General features: G+C 41.7%; 1 protein-coding gene across 1 annotated transcript in view; it reads right to left on the bottom strand.

The window, feature by feature from the left end:
- Positions 1-20,386, bottom strand: part of USH2A (usherin) — a 1,400,924-nt gene that overhangs the window by 759,264 nt on the left and 621,274 nt on the right. Inside the window, exons 29-30 of the mRNA XM_073628975.1 lie at positions 8,705-8,908; positions 7,828-7,908 (exon numbers count right to left, since the gene is read on the bottom strand). Of these exons, the coding sequence (XP_073485076.1) occupies positions 7,828-7,908; positions 8,705-8,908 (285 nt within the window). The remainder of the gene's footprint in view (positions 1-7,827; positions 7,909-8,704; positions 8,909-20,386) is intronic.

Here is a 20,386-nt window from a genome sequence, read left to right as displayed (position 1 = left end):
TATTTTTTTATGCGACAACACTGAAGAAATGAAACTTTGCTACAATGTAAAGTAGTGAGTGTACAGCTTATATAACAGTGTACATTTGCTGTCCCCTCAAAATAATTCAGCACACAGCCATTAATGTCTAAATGGCTGGCAACAAAAGTGAGTACACCCCTAAGTAAAAATGTCCAAATTGGGCCCAATTAGCCATTTTCCCTCCCCGGTGATATGTGACTCATTATTGTTACAACGGTCTCATGTGTGAATGGGGAGCAGGTGTGGTAAATTTGGTGTTATCGCTCTCACTCTCTCATACTGGTCACTGGAAGTTCAACATGGCACCTCATGACAAAGAACTCTCTGAGGATCTGAAAAAAAGAATTATTGCTCTACATAAAGATGGCCTAGGCTATAAGAAGATTTCCAAGACCCTGAAACTAAGATGCAGCACAGTGGCCAAGACCATACAGTGGTTTAACAGGACAACTAAGAACAGGCCTGGCCATGGTCAACCAAAGAAGTTAAATGCACGTGCTCAGCATCATATCCAGAGGTTGTCTTTGGGAAATAGATGTATGAGTACAGCCAGCATTGCTACAGAGGTTGAAGGGATGGGGGGTCAGCCTGTCAGTGCTCAGACCACACGCCGCACACTGCATCAAATTGGTCTGCATGGCTGTCGTCCCAGAAGGAAGCCTCTTCTAAAGATGATGCACAAGAAAGCCCGTAAACAGTTTGCTGAAGATAAGCAGACTAAGGATATGGCTTACTGGAACCATATCCTGTGGTCTCATGAGACCAAGATAAACGTATTTGGTTCAGATGGTGTCAAGCGTGTGTGGCGGCAACCAGGTGAAGAGTACAAAGACAAGTGTGTCTTGCCTACAGTCAAGCATGGTGGAGGGAGTGTCATGGTCTGGGGCTGCATGAGTGCTGCTGGCACTGGGGAGCTACAGTTCATTGAGGGAACTATGAATGTCAACATGTACTGTCACTTACTGAAGCAGAGCATAATCCCCTCCCTTTGGAAACTGGGCCGCAGGGCAATATTTCAACATGATAACGACCCCAAACACACCTCCAAGACGACCACTGCCTTGCTAAAGAAGCTGAGGGTAAAGGTGATGGACTGGTCAAGCATGTCTCCAGACCTAAACCCTATTGAGCATCTGTGGGGCATCTTCAAATGGAAGGGGGAGGAGTGCAAGGTCTCTAACATCCACCAGCCCTGTGATGTCATCATAGAGGAGTGGAAGAGGACTCCAGTGGCAACCTGTGAAGCTCTGGTGAACTCCAAGCCCAAGTGGGTTAAGGCAGTGCTGGAAAATAATAGTGGCCACACAAAATATTGACACTTTGGGCCCAATTTGGACATGTTCACTTTGGGGTGTACTCACTTTAGTTGCCAGCGATTTAGAGATTAATGACTGTGTTGAGTTATTTTGAGGGGACAGCAAATTTACACTGTTATACAAGCTATACAAGCACTACTTTACATTGTAGCAAAGTGTCCTTTCTTTAGTGTTGTCACATGAAAATATGTAATAAATTATTAACAAAAATGTGAGGGGTGTACTCACTTTTGTGAGATACTGTATTTGTAAAAAATATTGAAAACCATTTATCATTTTCCTTCCACTTCACAATTATGTGCCATTTTGTGTTGGTCTATCACATAAAATCCCAATAAAATACATTTACGTTTTTGGTTGTAACTTGACAAAATGTGGAAAATGTCAAGGGGTATGAATACTTTTTCAAGGCACTGTGTATATATAGGGCAATCTTAGAAGAAAACCTGTTAGAGTCTGCAAAAGACTTGAGACTGGGGCGGAGGTTAACCTTCTAGCAGGACAACAACCCTTAACATACAGCCAGAGCTACAATGGAATGGTTTAGATCAAAGCATATTCATGTGTTAGAATGGCCCAGTCAAAGTCCAGGCCTAAATCCAATTGAGAATCTGTGGCAAGACCTGAAATTTTGCTGTTCACGGACGCTCTCCATCCAATCTGACAGAGTTTGAGCTATTTTGCAAAGAAGAATGGGCAACAATTTTACTCTCTAGATGTGCAAAGCTGGTAGAGACATCCCCAAAAAGACTTGCAGCTGTAATTGCAGCGAAAGGTGATTCTACAAAGTATTGAAGTATTGGGGGGCTGAATACAAATGCACTCCACACTTTTTGGATATTTATTTGTAAAAAATGTTGAAAACCATTTATCATTTTCCTTCCACTTCACAATTATGTGCCAGTTTGTGTTGGTCTATCACATACATTCCCAATAAAATATATTTACGTTTTTGGTTGTAACATGACAAAATGTGGAAAATTTCAAGGGGTATGAATACTAAAGGAGAGCTGGGAACGTACCCGGCAGGGGCCGGCACAGAGGCATGTGGAGACAAAGAGGTGCAGGCACTAGAAAAGAGTAGATGGGTGACAGTCAGGAAGGGTAGAGGGGAAAGTGCCAGGGATGCCGATTCAGAGCTGGAACATCCCAATAAGTATGTCCAGTTGAGTGACATTGGTGAAACCAGTCAGGGACCAGCACTGCTGGAACTGAGGGACTCCCCTAGCTGCCAGGGGAAGAACTCCTCCAGTGAGAAAGGAAATGACAGATTCTAGTGGTAGGGGACTCAATTCTTAGAAGGACAGAGAGGGCAATCTGTGACAAAGACCTGAAGCGCCAAATTGTATGCTGTCTACCGAGCGCTCGGGTTTGGCACATCACGGATCTAGTGGACAGATTACTGGGAGGGGCTGGGAAGACCCGGCTGTCATGGTGCATGTTGGTACCAATGACAAAGTCAGAGGAAGATGGAGTGTTCTAAAGAACGATTTTAGGGACTTAGGAGCTAAATTGAGGAAAAGGACCTCCAAGGTAGTATTCTCAGAAATACTACCGGTACCTCGAGCCACACCAGAAAGGCAGGGGGAGATTAGGGAAGTAAACAAGTGGCTGAGGAGCTAGTGTAGTAAGGAGGGGTTTGGGTTTCTGGAGAACTGGGCCGACTTCTCAGTCGGTCACTAGCTCTATAGAAGGGACGTACTGCACCTAAATGAGGAGGGTGCAGATCTGCTGGGAGTGAACATGGCTGAAAATTTAGAGGGGCTTTTAAACTAGGTGACAGGGGGAGGGTCCAGGGGTAGAGATAGTCAGTGCGGAACATATTCCAGAGGGTAGTATTGGGACATTAATGGTAGGTTGACTAAAGCACATGAACCCGAGGTAAGTATAGTAACAAGTCCTATTTGCAACCCCAGAACACCCAATAAGAAGACAGTTTGCGACCGGTCCAAACTATGTGGCATGTTCACCAATGCCAGGAGCCTGGCGGACAAGATGGGTGAACTAGAGATACTGTTGTATGAGGAGGATTAGATTTTGTTGGAATTTCAGAGACTTGGTTCAACAGCTCTCACGATTGGTTGGCAACCATTCAAGGGTATTCCCTTTATCGCAGGGATAGAGAGAGTAAAAAACAAGGAGGGGAATGTCTGTATATCAAGAATAACGTGAATGTGAGAGATGACATCATTAAGGGAGCTAGGGAGGAGGTGGAATCCTTATGGGTAGAGCTCCAAAGGGATGAAACTAAGGGGAAAGTAATACTGGGAGTATGCTATAGGCCCCCTAACCTGAGGGAGGAAGGGGAGGATTAGCAGCAAGAATGGGAAGTGTCATCAAAATAGGGGATTTAAATTATCCAGACATAGACTGGGCGGAAGAAACCACGCATTCATCTAAGGCTCGCCAGTTCCTAAATGTCTTGCAGGACAATTTCATGGGTCAGATGGTAGACACAACAACTAGAAACAAAGCGTTACTAGACCTACTGATTATCAACAATACAGACCTGACCACGGATATGGAAATACGGAGCAATTTAGGAAACAGCGATCACAGGTCAATTAGCGTTAGTATAAATAGGACACATAAGGGGAATACAAAGACACTAAATTTCCAAGAGCCAACTTCCCTAAACTACGAACCTTGCTAGAAGATATTAAAAGAAAGAACAAAGAACAGGGAAGAGAGATGGGTTTGCTTTAAGAGCATATTAAATAAGGGCATTAGCCAGTGCATCCCATTGGGAAATAAATTTAAAAGAGCAAATAAAAGTCCTGGGTGATTTAACTCCAATGTAAAAATGCATATAAAAGCAAAGGAGAAGGCCTTCAAAAAATACAAGGCTGAGGGATCATCATCAGCATTCAAACTTTACAAAGAATGCAACAAGAAATGTAAGGGAGCAATTAGGGCGGAGGAGAGCAAAAAAAATCGCAATGAATTCTTTAAGTATATAAACAGTAAAAAAGAGGGAGGACAGACCATGTTGGCCCCATAAAGAATGAGGAAGGGAATCTGGTTACAAAGGATGATGAGATGGCAAAGGTATTGAATTTATTCTTCTCAGTCTTCACAAGGGAATTGGGGGACTTCAGTAACCAAAACTGCAGTGTTTATCCTCATGACGTGTCACAGGAAGCACCTACAAGGCTAACAGAGGACAGGATTAGAAATAGACTTGAAAAACTTAACATTAATAAGTCACCAGTACCAGATGGCTTGCACCCAAGGGTCCTTAGGGAACTCAGTCAAGTAATTGCCAGAAGATTGTTCCTACATAATTTTTACTGACAGTCTACTGACTGGAATGGTACCAGCTGATTGGAGAAAAGCCAATGTAGTACCAATATTTAAAAAAAGGGCCAAAATACATCCCTGGGAATTACAGAACAGTTAGCCTAACATTAATAGTATGCAAGCTCTTGGAGGGGATGATAAGGGACTATATACAAGATTTTAGTAATGAAAACTGTATCATTAGCAGTAATCAGCATGGATTCATGAAGAATCGTTCTTGCCAAACCAATCTATTAATCTTCTATGAGGACGTGAGCTGCCATCTAGATAAAGGAAGACCCATAGACAAATTGTATTTGGATTTTGCAAAAGCATTTGATACAGTTCCCCATAAATGTTAACTGTACAAAGTAAGGTCCGTTGCCATGGACCATAGGGTGATTACATGGATTGAAAACTGGCTACAAGTGCGAGTTCAGAGGGTGGTGATAAATGAGGAGTACTCGGAATGGTCAGGGGTGGAAAGTGGGGTCCCCGAGGGTTCTGTCCTGGGACCAATCCTATTTAATTTGTTCATAAACGACCTGGAGGATGGGGTAAACAGTTCAATCTCTGTATTTGCAGATGATACTAAGCTAAGCATGGCAATAATTTCTCCGCAGGATGTGGTAACCTTGCAAGAAGATCTTAACAAATTAATGGGGTGGGCAACTACATGGCAAATGAGGTTTAATGTGGAAAAATGTAAAATAATGCATTTGGGGGGCAAAAATATGAATGCAATCTACTCACTGGGGGGAGAACCTCTGGGGGGAATCAAGGATGAAAAAGGACCTGGGGGTCCTAGTAGATGATAGGCTCAGGATTGGCATGCATTAAAAAGGGGATTAACTCAAGAGATAAAGCGATGATTCTCTCTACAAGACTCTGGTCCGCCGCACCTGGAGTATGCTGTCCAGTTCTGGGCATCAGTCCTTAGGGAGTATGTCCTGGAAATGGAGTGAGTACAGAGAAGGTCAACAAAACTAATAAAGGGACTGGAGGACATTAGTTATAAAGAAAGGTTATGAGCACTGAACTTATTCTCTCTGGAGAAGAGACGCTTGAGAGGGGATATGATTTCAAAATACCATACTGGTGACCCTATAATAAGGATGAAACTTTTCAGCAAAAGGGAGTTTAATAAGACACGTGGCCACTCATCAAAATTAGAAGAAAAGAGGTTTAACCTTAAACTGCGTAGAGGGTTCTTTACTCTAAGAGCGGCCAGGATGTGGAATTCCCTTCCACAGGTGGTGGTTTCAGGGGGGGCATTGATAGTTTCAAAAAACTATTAGATAAGCACCTGAACGACCGCAACATACAGGGATATACACTGTAATACTGACATATAATCACACACATAGGTTGGACTTGATGGACTTGTGTCTTTTTTCAACCTCACCTACTATGTAACTATGTAACTTTATAATATATATATATATATATATATATATATATATATATATATATATATATATATATATATATATATATATATATATATATATATGTAATTTTTTACTTACTCTCAAATATATTTATTTGTTTGTTCTCTTATGTCTATTGTTTATGGATTGCATAAAATCATGCAATTTAAAAGACAATATCATCCAAAAAAAGCGTTGTTTGTCTTAAAAATAAGTTGTGGTAATTTACTTTGTTATATTATGAAATGACAAAGTTATTACAGGATAAATCGGCCTATAGCAAAATTGTAAAAAAAAATGCTCTAGTCCATAGGTGTGTACAGGTGAAAGAACTGAAGTGGTAAACAAATAGCAACTCAGATCTACAAGTAATATCAATGGGATGAGTGAAACTGTTTTAATTTCCCTGAAATTTTGTTGAAATGCATTGCAGTCAATGCAAGCTACTTGGCATGCATATAATAATGCAATTTATAGAATTGAAAGGTGTGTTTTGCTTAAAAATTGTGGGCACAATACTGGGCACTTTTACCCCCTTTCTGCCCAGGCCAATTTTGGCTTTCAGCACTGTCACACTTTGAATGATAATTGTGCGGTCATGCAACGCTGTACCCCAATAACATTGTAATCATTTTTTCACACAAATAGAGCTTTCTTTTGGTGGCATTTAATCTTTTGATGGTATTTGATTGGACACAGCTGATCACATGGTTAAAGAGCCGTGTCATAGGCTCTTTACCGAGATTGGGGTGCCTGTGATCGCAGCTCTGCACGCACCCGCGAGCGTGCCAGAGCGGTGAGACTGGGGCAACGTCATATGACATCGTTCCAGAATGAGAGGCGGTTAGAATTAATCTGTTGATTAGGCCTACAAGGGCACAGGGCCGTTTTTAAGGCAGGGCAAAAGGTGCAGCTGCCCTGGGCCCTGTCGTTGTTGTGGGGCCCAAAGCAGCTGCCGCATACTTACCAACTATCCTGGTTTAAATTCCCTCATCCCTTGAGGTTTTAGTCCTGTGCTGTGTCCCAATATCTCAGTGTGAAGTGCTGCTACTAATGCTGCCCAGCTCTATTGTGTACAGATGACTCACCTGCAGACCCCGTGTTTACGTTCATATACATATGAAATTGTTCAATTTCATATGTAAATAGCAGCAGCATTCATGTGCAAATAGCGGCGGGCGGCGGCATTGATATCTATATCATGCCCCCCTGAGGTCATATCCACAGTAATCTCTAGCAATCAATCAACAAGCAGAAATCATTGCTGTAACCTCTAGCCACTAATCAGTGAAACCTAATGTGTGCTGTAACCTCTAGCAACCAGTCAGTGAGTGGTAATGATACATTGTAACCTCTGGAAACCAATCGCAATAGCTGCCTGATCTGATTCAAACTGATTTTGAGTCTAGCTGCTATTTCTTGTATGTCTCAGAGCAGGTGGAGAGCAAAACTGCATGGAGGGGGGGGGGGGCAAGAAAAGTTTTCCCCAGGGTCTAATCAATATTAAAGGTCCTGCATGGGCACAGGGCAGATTTCGTTTTAAAAACTAAAGGAAGAATAAAGATGACAGCCCCAGCACCTTTTTAAGAAAATCAGCAAAAGATAACATCCACTTTACTTTTTGAGACGTGCCTTGTACTTTTGTTATGTACCTTAGAATATGCTGATTTTTAGTAATGTACAGAGACTATGACCTGACCTGGTTACTTTCACTGCTTTTCATACACACTCACATAGGTGTGGCAGATTACGTCTATGCACATTACATCTGCCATACTCACACGCAGCTTTAGAGCGACCTCTGATCCAATCGCTAGCTCCGGATCCTCCTTCATTTGATGCAATCACCCTGTACAAGTATTCTGTAAAGAAGGATGGAGATGTTAATATAAATCTACATATATTTTATTTTAATAGGATAAATATAAAATATTGGATACAAATATTTTATTATAACATTTACAGCTAACAGATTGAGTTTAGTTACATATTCACCTATTTCACCTCTCTATTCTTAGCTTTTTTGCTAAGAAAAAAAAAATCATTTTTTTTTACAGAGCTCAGTAGCTCAAGTCTTAATTCACAAACACAACTGAATGAGTCAGAGAAGTGACTGTTCCCCTCCCTCTCCCTGGCTGTTTAGACATGTCTCTGGAGTTCCAATCCAATAGAGAGTATCAGATATAGGGCAATAGACTGAGACACCACTGAATCCACCGGATCAGCATTTTCAGAACAAGATGTCAGAAAGGAAAGCCACAGGTTTGTTGTATGTGAATACTGCCATGTCTCGCAGAGATGTAGAGGGAGGCAGGAGGAACTAAAGCTAGCAGCAGGTGAAACACTATTCAACACACTTCGAATTGTTGGGTAGAACTAAGATTTTACTCACCGCTGTTGGAAGAACAGATATTCTTTTACAAGGTGGGTCTATTACATTTTTGTTGTCATACCAATGACAGGGCCGCATTAATAAAATACGCATAACATTTAGCTTATAGATGCATTGTTCTATTCATTTTCTTAGTTTGTGAGTGTTCATCTACTATTGTTTTGGCAGCTAGAAAATATTCCAAGTCACATTAAACATCTCTACTGATAATATGGAATTAAGAATTTTGTAGACGCCGCTGATGAGGAGTGATTTCCTTTCTGTACCTTTGAAGGGTTGCAGGCTGTGATCACGAGCTGTTTCCTCTCCCCCTCTATAGACTATGATGGAGTCATTCCCTCTGCAGTTAACGGAGCTGTCAGTTGATGGGCAGCCATCCAGATCGACTCTGACAGCGGTGCTGGACACAGATGCAATGTTAACAACAACACCTTGTGTAAATCGGATATCTTTCATGCAGCCACCAAAACCTGCAAATACAATAAAATCGATACTGTGTTCTTCTCTTGTAGTCCAGAAATACAAAGATTATTATGTTTACATCAAGGGAACTACAGAGTGTTTTCAGTGAACATATTATATATTTATTGTAACATTTGTTAACCACTTGACATCTGGAAGGTTTTACCCCCTTTATGACCAGGGCATTTTTTGCTATTCAGCACTGTGCTACTGTAACTGGCGATTGTGCGGTCATGCAACACTGTGCGCAAATTAAATTTAGATAATTTTTTTCACACAAAGAGCTTTCTTTTAGTGGTATTTGATCACCACTGTTTATTTTATTTTTTATTACATAAAGGAAAAAAGACAGAAAATTATGGAAAAAAACCCCAATGTTTTCTACTTTCTAGGATATAACATATGTTTCATTTCACTTGCAAAGAACTTCAGAGAGCCATCTCCTCTAGAATCATTCAAATTAAATGTAAAAACGTTTTTCTTTAGACAAGCTTTCCTGTAATTGTCATATTTTTCCTTGTTTTATCCTGTGTATTTCTTGCATTTTCTTTGTAAAGCGCTTGTATAAGCTACCTTTAACCACTTCAGCTCGGGAAGGTTTTACAATATTTTTTTTACAATATTTTTTACTTTCTGCTATAAAACATTCTCAATAAAAAAAATTAAAAAATCCAATTTCTTCATCAATTTAGGCCAAATTGTATTCTGCTACATATTTTTGGGGAAAAAAAAAATCCCAAAAAGTGTATATTGATTGGTTTGCGCAAAAGTTATTGCATTTACAAACTATGGGATATATTTATAGACTTTTTTTTTATTGTTTTTACTAGTAATGATGGCGATCAGCAATTTTTAGCGGGACTGCGACATTGCGGCGGAAAAATCTGACACTTTTTGGGGACCAGTGACACCAATACAGTGATCAGTGCTAAATGACACTGGCAGGGAAGGTGTTAACATCAGGGGCAATCAAAGGGTTAACTGTGTTCCCTAGGAGTGTTTTCTTACTGTGTGGGGGATGGACTGAAGAGAGACATCTGTGTTCCTAATTAGTAGGAAACACAGATGTCTCTCTTCCTGTCTGACAGAACGACAGTCTGCCTTGGTTACAGCAGGAGTGCTAAGGCGGCATGCGTGCCCCAGAGCCGTGCACGTGAATCACATACAGATACGTGAATTTCCGCTTAGGGGCCGCCCTGCCGCAGTAAATGTACGTGGGGCGGTCCTTAAGTGGTTAGAAGCACTATTAAAAATAAAGTTTTTTATTATTATTATTATATTATTATATCTAAGAAATACATTTTTTAAAAGTATTCTGCTATATGTCTTTGGTAAAAAAAAAAAAAAATCCCAATAAGTCTATATTAAACGGTTTGTGTGAAAGTTACAGCATCTACAAACTGTGGTATATGTATACTGGCAGCTATAGATGTTATACTGCAATTGCGGTGAATCAGAAATTTATAGTGGGACTGTGATAGGCACTGTGAATCAGACACTGGCTGGGAGGGTTACTGGCACTGATATATCGTTAGTGACACTAACACAGCGATCAGTGATAATACTATACACTGACACGGTACTAATGACACTGGCTGGGAAGGGGTTAACATTTAGGGGCAATATTCAGACCCCGGAAGAAGTCATGTAGTGACGAAACGCATCGGACAGAGCAGCTTGGTCACGTCATCACGTCACCCGCAAATGAAGGCGGACATGATCTTTCATGCCCGGGATTGTTTATGGAGATGTGCGCGTAGATTTTTTACACATTGTCAGTAGCACTCATTTTAAATAAAGGATCTGCTTTTAAGGTTTTACACTATCTAGTGTTTTTCTATTTTTATGTACTACACTTGTGGAAATTTGCAGTATCCATTCTAAGATCTTGCTGAGGCACCGTTCTCGTGGCTGCTGAAATTCAGCTGTAGCATTGTTACAAGGGAAAAGTCCCCAAAAGCCTATTTGACCTACCTGGTCTCAGGGGGTCCTTGAGTTCCGATAAGAGGACATCTTATTTGGGTGTTGGTGACGAGCTTTTGTGGAGGAGGGAAGGAGCTCCATCTACCTTCGATCCTGGCTGTTTGATCCACCTAACTCTTATCTTTTATATTGGACTGTTGAATATTTTTATACAGTATTTGGTTATTATTCACTTGATTATTTTTTGTAGCGCTAAACGTTATACACATCATACAAAAATACTGATTGGAAACTCAGATTTCTGTATTATTTTTTTTCACTGATCAATACGCAGAGTATGTGTACAAGCACATTTAAAACAATGTGCTGCATTTGGATTAAAATAGAAACGCCTGTATGACTGAGAATGAAAACTGAGCGGTTTCAGGTAGCAGTGTGCAAGAGCCATAGAGCTATAGGTGACCCTGTCAAGAAAGAAAGTGATGTGAAATATCTCTAACAGAGGCACTGCAAAAATAGATTTTTCGTAGAGTGAAGAAGAGTTAAAACTTCCAATGATATTTTTATTGCCATCTGTGCCCTCTGTCCTGGTAATAACTCCACTCCCTATTTGTACACGTGTCACAGTGACAGGAAGTGAGGGAAAATCACAAAGTGGACCTGGTCTGGTGTTTACTCCACCTTGCTGAAACACTTAAAATAAAGGTATAAGCAAGACCTGTAGGGAAAGAAAAAAATACAACACACTCTCCTTTCCTCCAACCACCATGGTGCATGTCATCGTATTTCATCGAGGTCCCAGAAAAATCGTGGTACTCCAGATCTCACAGAGCACAGTGCTGGGAACATCTTTTTAGTGATATTTGGATTACTCTACGTTCCCCAAATCTTGCCATAAGGGGAAAGACATCACCCCGCCTACATTACGTAGGCAGAGGCCGAGAAAGTGTGAGTTCTTCCCACATCTGGGACAGACAGTTCTGGTGCTCATATTGCCTTTGGATTAGGTAGGAGCAGAAAGGTATTGGCTTTCCAAACTAACCAAGAGCTTTTCCACAATGAAGTTTCAACCAAGAGTACAGTTTCTATAACAAGTATTCACCAACTTTGGGAGTGTTCATGCTATTGCATGCATGATTCTAAAGGTTGTTGTTTTTTTTTTTAATAAACAAACTTGTTATACCTTTTCTGTGAAAAGGTTTTGCACAGAGCAGCATCCTCTTCTTTTTGGGTCCCCCGCTGGTGGTCTTGGCTCCTCCCCCTGCAGAGTGCCCCAATAGCAAGCGTCTTGCTTTGGGGACACTTGAGCAGACTCGCTCTCAAATGGCACTCCTGTGAATGGACATTGTCTATTCACACACAGAGCGTGGCTCAGCCTTCCCCCCTGCTCTTTCCTCATTGGCTCACTGCCTGCAATTGACAGCAGCAGGAGCCAAAGGTCCTTCCTGCTGCTGTGTGACTCAATGAGGAGAGAGAGACCCAAGAGAGCTGCTGCTCCCATACACTGGATCAAGATGGGGCTCAGGTAAGTATAATGGGGACTGGGGGGAGCTGCACCAGAAGGTTTTTTTACCCTTAATGCATGGAATGCATTAAGGTAAAATAAACCTTCTGCCTTTAGAACCACTTTAACCACTTAACCCCCCCCCCCCCATGTGAATGGGTATGGGTGTCAAAAAGTAAAAACCACAATACACAGTTTTTGACAAGTCCTTTATTGAAAAAGTAAAAAAAAAAGTGTCCCGCGATGTCCATCCATCTTCAATCACAACTCGGAAAATGGAGAAAAAAAAAACCTCTGCCTCGATGGGAGGCGTCCCGCTGACTGCTGTCTCTTGGCTGTGAAAGCTGTTATATAGGCAATGGCGGGGTCATCCGGGTCATGATGTAACCAAGGGGCGGGGTCATCCGGTTATGTCAGCTGGTGGCCCACCCTTGCATATATAACAGCTGTCACAGCGAAAAGACAGCAGTCGGCAGAGCATTTTCGTTTTTTTTTTTATATTTTTCGTGTCTGTCTGCGCCGTGATTGAAGATGGATGGAAATCGTAAAACACTTGTACAATGTACAAACAACTTGTACTTGTACAATGTACCCCATACCCATTCACATAGGGGGGGTCAGGATCTGTGGGCCACTTGTTAAAGGAGGCTTTCAGATTCCGATAAGCCCCCCGTCAGCAGACCCCCACAACCACCGGGCCAGGGTTGTGGGGACGAGGCCCCTGCAGCCGTCCCATGTGGAGGGCAAGCGGCCTGGTACCCACGCCGATTTTTCTCCTCGATTTTCTATCTATATTGCCATTTTCCGGCAATACATTACAGCCGCGAGCAATTTTGAATGACACTTTTTCCTTTATAAATATCATTTTGCGGCAGCACAGTAATGAGACAGATGCACCACTTTACAGGCAGACTAAGGGGACTCCCCAGGCACAATATTTAAAGGAATATTTAATTTTTATTGTTTCACATTAAGCATTATTAAAATCACTGCTTCTGAACCCACCCCATGTTGAGGGCAAGCACCCGCCCCATGTTGAGGGCAAGCGACCTGGTATGGTTCAGGGGGGGGGGCGTTCGCTCGTCCCCCCCTTTCCTGCTCTGCCAGGCTGCTTGCTCGGATAGGGGTCTGCTATGGATTTTGGGGGGGGACCCCACACCATTTTTTTTTAAATTTTGGCGTGGAGTTCCCCTTAATATCCATACCAGACCCAAAGGGCCCGGTATGGACGAAGGGCCCGGTATAGACTGGGGGAAACCCACGCCGATTTTCTTCAAGATTTTTTATCTATTTTGCCGGGATCCAGCAATACATACAGTCGCAAGCAATTTTAAATGACATTTTTTCCTTTAGAAATGTCATTTTGCTGTGGCACAGTAAAACACGAGACAGATGCGCCACTTTACAGGCAGCCTAAGGGGACCCCCAGGCTGAAAATTTAAGGGAATATTTCACTTTTATTGTTTCACTTTAGGCATTATTAAAATCACTGCTCCTGAAAAAATGGCAGTTTTAAAAACTTTTTTTGCACTGATACATGTCCCCTGGGGCAATGCCCAAGTCCCCAAGCAGTTTTCATGGCAAAAACTTTATATAAGCCTTTAAAATTAACACTTTTGATTTTTTACGTTCGTGTCCCATAGACTTTAACGGTGTTCACATGTTTGCACAAATGTTTTTGTCTGTTCGCATGTTCTGGTGCGAACCAAACCGGAGGGGGGTCTTCGGCTCATCCCTACCTGACAGACTGCTGTGGAAGTTGACAATCTTTATAGTATCTGGCACAATTACAGTGATAGGCACAATCTTACAGGTCCTGTGTTGAGCAACTACCCCATGCATACATTTACACAATGCCTTGTATTTTTTTAACAAACTTTCCTTACCACCTTCTCCAATCAGAGATCACCTTGTATTCATTGAAAAAAATACAAGCCATTCTGTGACTGAGCCCCGGCACCCATGTGAATGAGCCCCAGACCTCACTCACATATACAACTTTATTTATTAACTACCAGTAAATATAGTTTTAGCTTTCAGATTTTGCAAGGTATGTTATGTTTGTGTCTGCTAATAACAATTTTATTGTATTTCTTGTAAAAAAGGAAATTATGACAAAATAGTCAGAAAACTCACAGGGAAAAAAAAGCAGCTAAACGCAATATGAGTTTAAAAAACGCCCATAAAAATGCAGGTTAACGGAAGTGCTTCCATATGAGTTTTTACTTGCATTTTCTATTCTCACAAGTGTGAACAGCCGTTAAGCATGTTTTGTATTCCAATAGACTTGTAAGGGAAAACATAACTCACTTCAAGCAAATCCCATGGACACAAGCCCTTCATCTAGTGGCCAGAATGTCTTTAACAGGTCATTGATGAGCCTCAATTCACACAGTTTTAAACACAAAGATAAGACTCTATATTTTTCGACTTCTTATCCTTTATTGCAACTGTAAAGCCTCGTACACAGGATCGGATTTTCCGACGGGAAATGTGTGATGACAGGCTGTTGGCGGAAAATCCGACTGTTTGTACAATCCATCGAACAATTTTTGTCGGATTTTCCGCGGACAAATGTTGGATGGCAGGCTTTAAAACTTTTCGCGGACAAATGTCTGTTGTCGGATTTTCCGAGCGTGTGTACACAAGTCCGTCGAACAAAAGTCCACAGTACAAACACGCATGCTCGAAAGCAAGGACAAACCAGAAGTGGTCGGTCTTGTAAACTAGTGTTTGTAACGGAGAATTAACATTCATGACGTGGCAAATTATGCAATCTCCAAATGCAGCGCACAATTCTCTTCTTCTTTATTTGGATAATAATGAAGCTGCTTTGCTGGTGATTCTGATGGAGTTATTGCAAACAAATTTTCAAAGGCTTTTTTTTTCTAGTGATATCAAGAATAATATTATTATACTTGTTATTTTATTTTTTTTTTTTTGGTGCAAGTTACCACAACACCATTATCTCGTAGTTTTTAATAACAAAGATACAACTATGTTGGTGTCCCTTGTTAATTTTACATTTTATTTTTTAAAATGTAACTGTCTACTCCCAAACTGAAGTAAAACACATAGCCAAGTATTATTCTCCACAGTTTTTTTTTTATTGTGCATTAAGAAAAGAAAAGAAAGAATAAAATTAGACATGCTATCTGCCAATAGAACTTACCCAAAAAGTGCATTCTAAGCATCCAAAAATATAGAAAATATACCAAATCAAATCATTATTATTCAACCAAACAATAAAATAAAATAAAAGTCTCATGTATGTGTCCTGCTTCTTAATATAGGGAGTCAACAATGCCAAGAGTTTGTCAAGAGAGAGTGAAAGCAGGGATCCGTCATCCGGGGATAATTCCGAAAATCATCCGAAAATCATCCGGATTACTCTCCTAGAGCTCCCACAGCAAAGGCATATGACATAATTGGTCACGGTTAATAAAGCAACCAATTTTTTGTCCAAGAAATCCTCCTCCTCCTGTTCCTGGACTGGACTTGGGTCTCCTCCAATTCCGCAACATGGCTGGTTGACGAACGGCCGTTCAAAAACGAACTGAAAAGCGCAAAATGAAAAGCGCAAAATGAAAAGCGCAAATCAACACTTACCAAACTTCTACTAACAGGAAATTAGCAGAAGTCCAAAGGGTGGCAGTAAAGAGTTGAAAGACCACGTAGTACGTCACTACGTTCGTGCTTGTTGGCCGACAATTCCTTGCCGTTTGTATGCAAGACAAGTTCCTGGCCAACACTCTTCGGACAAAAGTTTTGTTTGCGGAAAATCTGATCGTGTGTACGAGGCTTAACTGTCTCCTTTTTATTTTGTAAGGCTCTGCGCAAACTGTTGCAACAAAAAAAAAAAAATTCTGTGCTGTAATAATGTGTTAGTTGTGTGAACTTAGCCTATTCAAAATTCAAATTTAAAAAAATCTCTGTTAACCACTTGCCAACCAGCTGTCGTCATTATACTGTGGCAGGTCTGCTCGTTCCCGCAAATTGCCGTAGGTGTACATCGGCCCCTTTAAGAGCCATAGCAAGCGCGCGCACGATGACTGCCAGCCACTGGCAGGAAAGAGGTTCAGAACGGGGATCTGTCAATGTAAATAGACCGATCCCCGTTCTGACAGAGGCGGAGAGACAGAGATCTGCTGTTCCTAGTGATCAGGAAGAGCGATCTCTCTCTTCTCCCAGGCAGCCCATCCCCCATACAGTTAGAAACACCTCCCTAGGACACACTCAACCCCTTGATCGCCCCCTAGTGTTAACCCCGTCCCTGCCAGTGACATTTACACAGTAATCAGTGCATCTTTATAGCACTGATCGCTGTATAAATGTCACTTGTCCTAAAAAAGTGTCAAAAGTGTCCGATCTGTCCGCCGCAATGTCGCAGTCCCACTAAAAGTCACTAATCACCGCCATAACTAGTAAAACTAGTAGAAAAAAAGAAATAATAATAAAAATGCCATAAATCTATCCCCTTTTTTGTAGAAGCTCTAACTTTTGCGCAAACCAATCTATATACGCTTACTGAGATTTTTTTTAACCAAAAATATGAATACATATTGGCCTAAACTGATGAAGAAATTTGTGTTTTTTTTAATTTTTTGGGGGATATTTATTATAGCAAAAACTAAAAAATATTGTTTTTTTTTTTTTCAAAATTGTTGCTCTTTTTACCACCAAAAGAAAGCTCTATTTGTGGGAAAAAAAAAGGACTTCAGTTTTGTTTGGGTACAGCGTCGCACGACCGCACAATTGTCAGTTAAAGGGACGCAGTGCCATATCGCAAAAAATAACTTGGTCATTACAAGGAAAAATCTTCCGGTCTGTAAGTGGTTAAACAAAAAAAAAAACAAACAAAAAAAAAATCATATTTATGGTATATATACTGGAATTCACACAGCTAGAGATGCTATACTGTAATGGCGGTGATCAGCGACTTAAAGTGGGACTGTGATAGGGTGGCAGACAATCTGGTGCTAACAGACACTATCTGGAAGGGTCACTGACGCTGACATCGCTAGTGACACTAATACAGTGATCACTGATAATACTATACACTTGACACTGTACTAAAGACACTGTCTGAGAAGGGGTTAACATCTAGAGGCAATCAAGGGGTTAACTGTGTGCCTAACAATCTATAATGTGTGCTTACTTAAGCCTACTTTCACACTGGGGTTGCCCGAGCATTAGTGCTAAAGTGCTGCTTGTTTTAGTGGCACTTTAGCGCTGTTTAGGTGGCGATTTTCGGCAGCTAGCAGGGCGTTTTTACCCCAGTAGTGGACGAAGAAGGGGTTAAAAGCGCCCGTGTTGCGTCACTTCTGAAGAGCTTTTCAGGCGCTTTGGAAGCGCTGCCCATTCATTTCAATGGGCAGTGCGTTTTGGGAGCGCTGTATACAGCGCTTCCAAACCGCCCAAAGATGCTGCTTGCAGAACTTTTCCTAACGTCCAGTGTGAAAAATCACATTGAAATGAATGGGAGGCAGTTTTCAGGCGCTTTACAGGTGCTATTTCTAGCGCTAAAACGCCTGAAAACCACCTCAGTGTGAAAGGGGTCTTACTGTCTGGCTGTTTTTTCTCCCTGTTTCTCAGGGAGAAGAAACATCTAGATCGCTGTTCCTAATACAAAACTCTGCGTGTGATTGGACACAGCTGATCAGCTGATTTCAGCCAAAACCAATAGCTGAAATCTGCTGCCAAGCTTCAAAGTACGGGTTGGCAGGGGGGACCAAACCCGGAAGAAGTCTGTCACACATATGAGGAATATGAAGTGTTGGGTAACAAACACTGTAAACCACTGGTTGTTTTTTGTTTTTTTTCCAGACCTGCAAGGTAAAGGCATAATGTGCTAGTATGCATCACATACTAGCGCATTATGTGAAACTTACCTGAAAACGAAGCCAAAACTGCAGCGTCCATCTTCACCAGTCTTCCTTCCAGGTCCGCGCATGCACCGGGGAACCGTCATTCATGGCACAGGATATTGAAGGAACGGCGCGGGTGGCTGTTCCTTCAGTGTGCATGCGCTGATGACGTCATTGGCTGCATATATAGTAAAGATCTCCTAAACGGCGCACGTTTAAGAGGTATTTACAGTACCTATAGGTAAGCCTTTAATATAGGCTTACCTATAGGTACAAACTATGCATGGGACTTTACTTCCTCTTTAAGGAGAGGAGGCAAAGTGTCTCCTAAACTAAAGGTGGGGGAGGGAGAGGAGTGGTTGATGAGGGGGCACACTGGGGGCTTTCCAGAGGGTAGGTTTGGATCAGGTTTAAGAACAACAGATTCGGGATTTGAGTGCTAAGCCTGACAGCCTTGTCATCAGCGGTAAGTTAGGTAAGAAATGTAAGATGAAAAATGAGTGACCTCAGATCAATTCTTCTTCTAGCCAAGAAATACAGAAATTTTGCAAATGTTTCTCATTGATCATGCAGCCATGTGTGTGTGGCATTTGACCTCAAGTATTTTTTATTTTGCTTTTACATTTCTCCATTCTTGCCATTTCATATTTCCATCACGGAATGAATTATACAGATTTGTACATTATCCGCTAGTGCAGTGTTTCTCAACTTTTTTTCAGTCAAGGCACCCTTTACAACTCCGCACATCTCGAGACACCCCATTCTAAAATTTAAAAAAAGTAAATGAATAGTTTTACATAATGCAGCAACACCCAATGCTGTATCCTGGCCTAGGGCAGCACTTTGCAGGGGGGTCAGCACGGAAAGAGTCCCCGCCGGCTTGCGCTACACTATTATGCCCCGTACACACGGTCGGACATTGATCGGACATTCCGACAACAAAATCCATGGATATTTTCCGACAGATGTTGGCTCAAACTTGTCTTGCATACACACGGTCACACAAAGTTGTCGGAATATCCGATCATTCTGAACGCGGTGACGTAAAACACGTACGTTGGGACTATAAACGGGGCAGTGGCCAATAGCTTTCATCTCTTTATTTATTCTGAGTAGGGATGAGCTTCGTGTTCGAGTCGAACCCATGTTCGACTCGAACATCGGCTGTTCGATCGTTCGTCGAATTGCGAACGATATGGACCGTTCGCGCCAAATTCGTGTGGCGCGTCACGGCCCATAATTCACTGCGGCATCGCAGTGCATTGCTTGCTGATGATTGGCCAAGCATGCACTATGACCCGCATGCTTGGCCAATCACAGCGCCGCCTTAACAGAGAGCCGTAATTGGCCAAAGCCAAGGAGGCTTTGGCCAATTATGGCTCAGGGGATTTAGTACACGCCCCACACTATATAAGGCCGCCTGCATGGCGGCCCTGTGCAGTGTGTTCCGGTGTGCTGAGAAATAGAGAGAGAGAGAGACAGTGTCATTTCATTTGAGTTAGCTAGATTAGGCAGGACAGTCAGTCAGCTGCACTTAAAGTGTATTGTCTATATATATGCATCCCAGGTGTTGCATATATATATATATATATACACTGTATTCAGTTTAGCTAGATCCGTTCCTGTTATCTTCTAGACTATTTACATTTAGTGCAGTGCGTCCTGCTCACAGTGTTCAGCTAGATCCGTTCCTGTTATCTTCTTACTGACAGGCAGGCTTGTCTTGTTACAGTATTTTGAAGAAAATTACTGGTGTTCTTTTGATCCTATTAGTACCACAGTCAGGCAGCTAGACTATTTACATTTAGTGCAGTGCGTCCTGCTCACAGTGTTCAGCTAGATCCGTTCCTGTTCTCTTCTTACTGACAGGCAGGCTTGTCTTGTTACAGTATATAAAGCTACCTGAAGAAAATTACTGGTGTTCTTTTGATCCTATTAGTACCACAGTCAGGCAGCTAGACTATTTACATTTAGTGCAGAGCGTCCTGCTCACAGTGTTCTGCTAAACCTACAAGTTAGTGGGGTGCGTCCTGCTCACAGTGTTCAGCTAGATCCGTTTCTGTTATCTTCTTACTGACAGGCAGGCTTGTCTTGTTACAGTAAATACAGCTACCTGAAGAAAATTGCTTGTGTTCTTTTGATCCTATTAGTACCACAGTCAGGCAGCTAGACTATTTACAGTTAGTGCAGTG

The sequence above is a fragment of the Aquarana catesbeiana genome, linkage group LG04, assembly GCF_042186555.1.
Source record: "Aquarana catesbeiana isolate 2022-GZ linkage group LG04, ASM4218655v1, whole genome shotgun sequence".
Lineage (NCBI taxonomy): Eukaryota > Metazoa > Chordata > Amphibia > Anura > Ranidae > Aquarana > Aquarana catesbeiana.
This window is presented reverse-complemented; position numbering and strand designations above follow the sequence as displayed.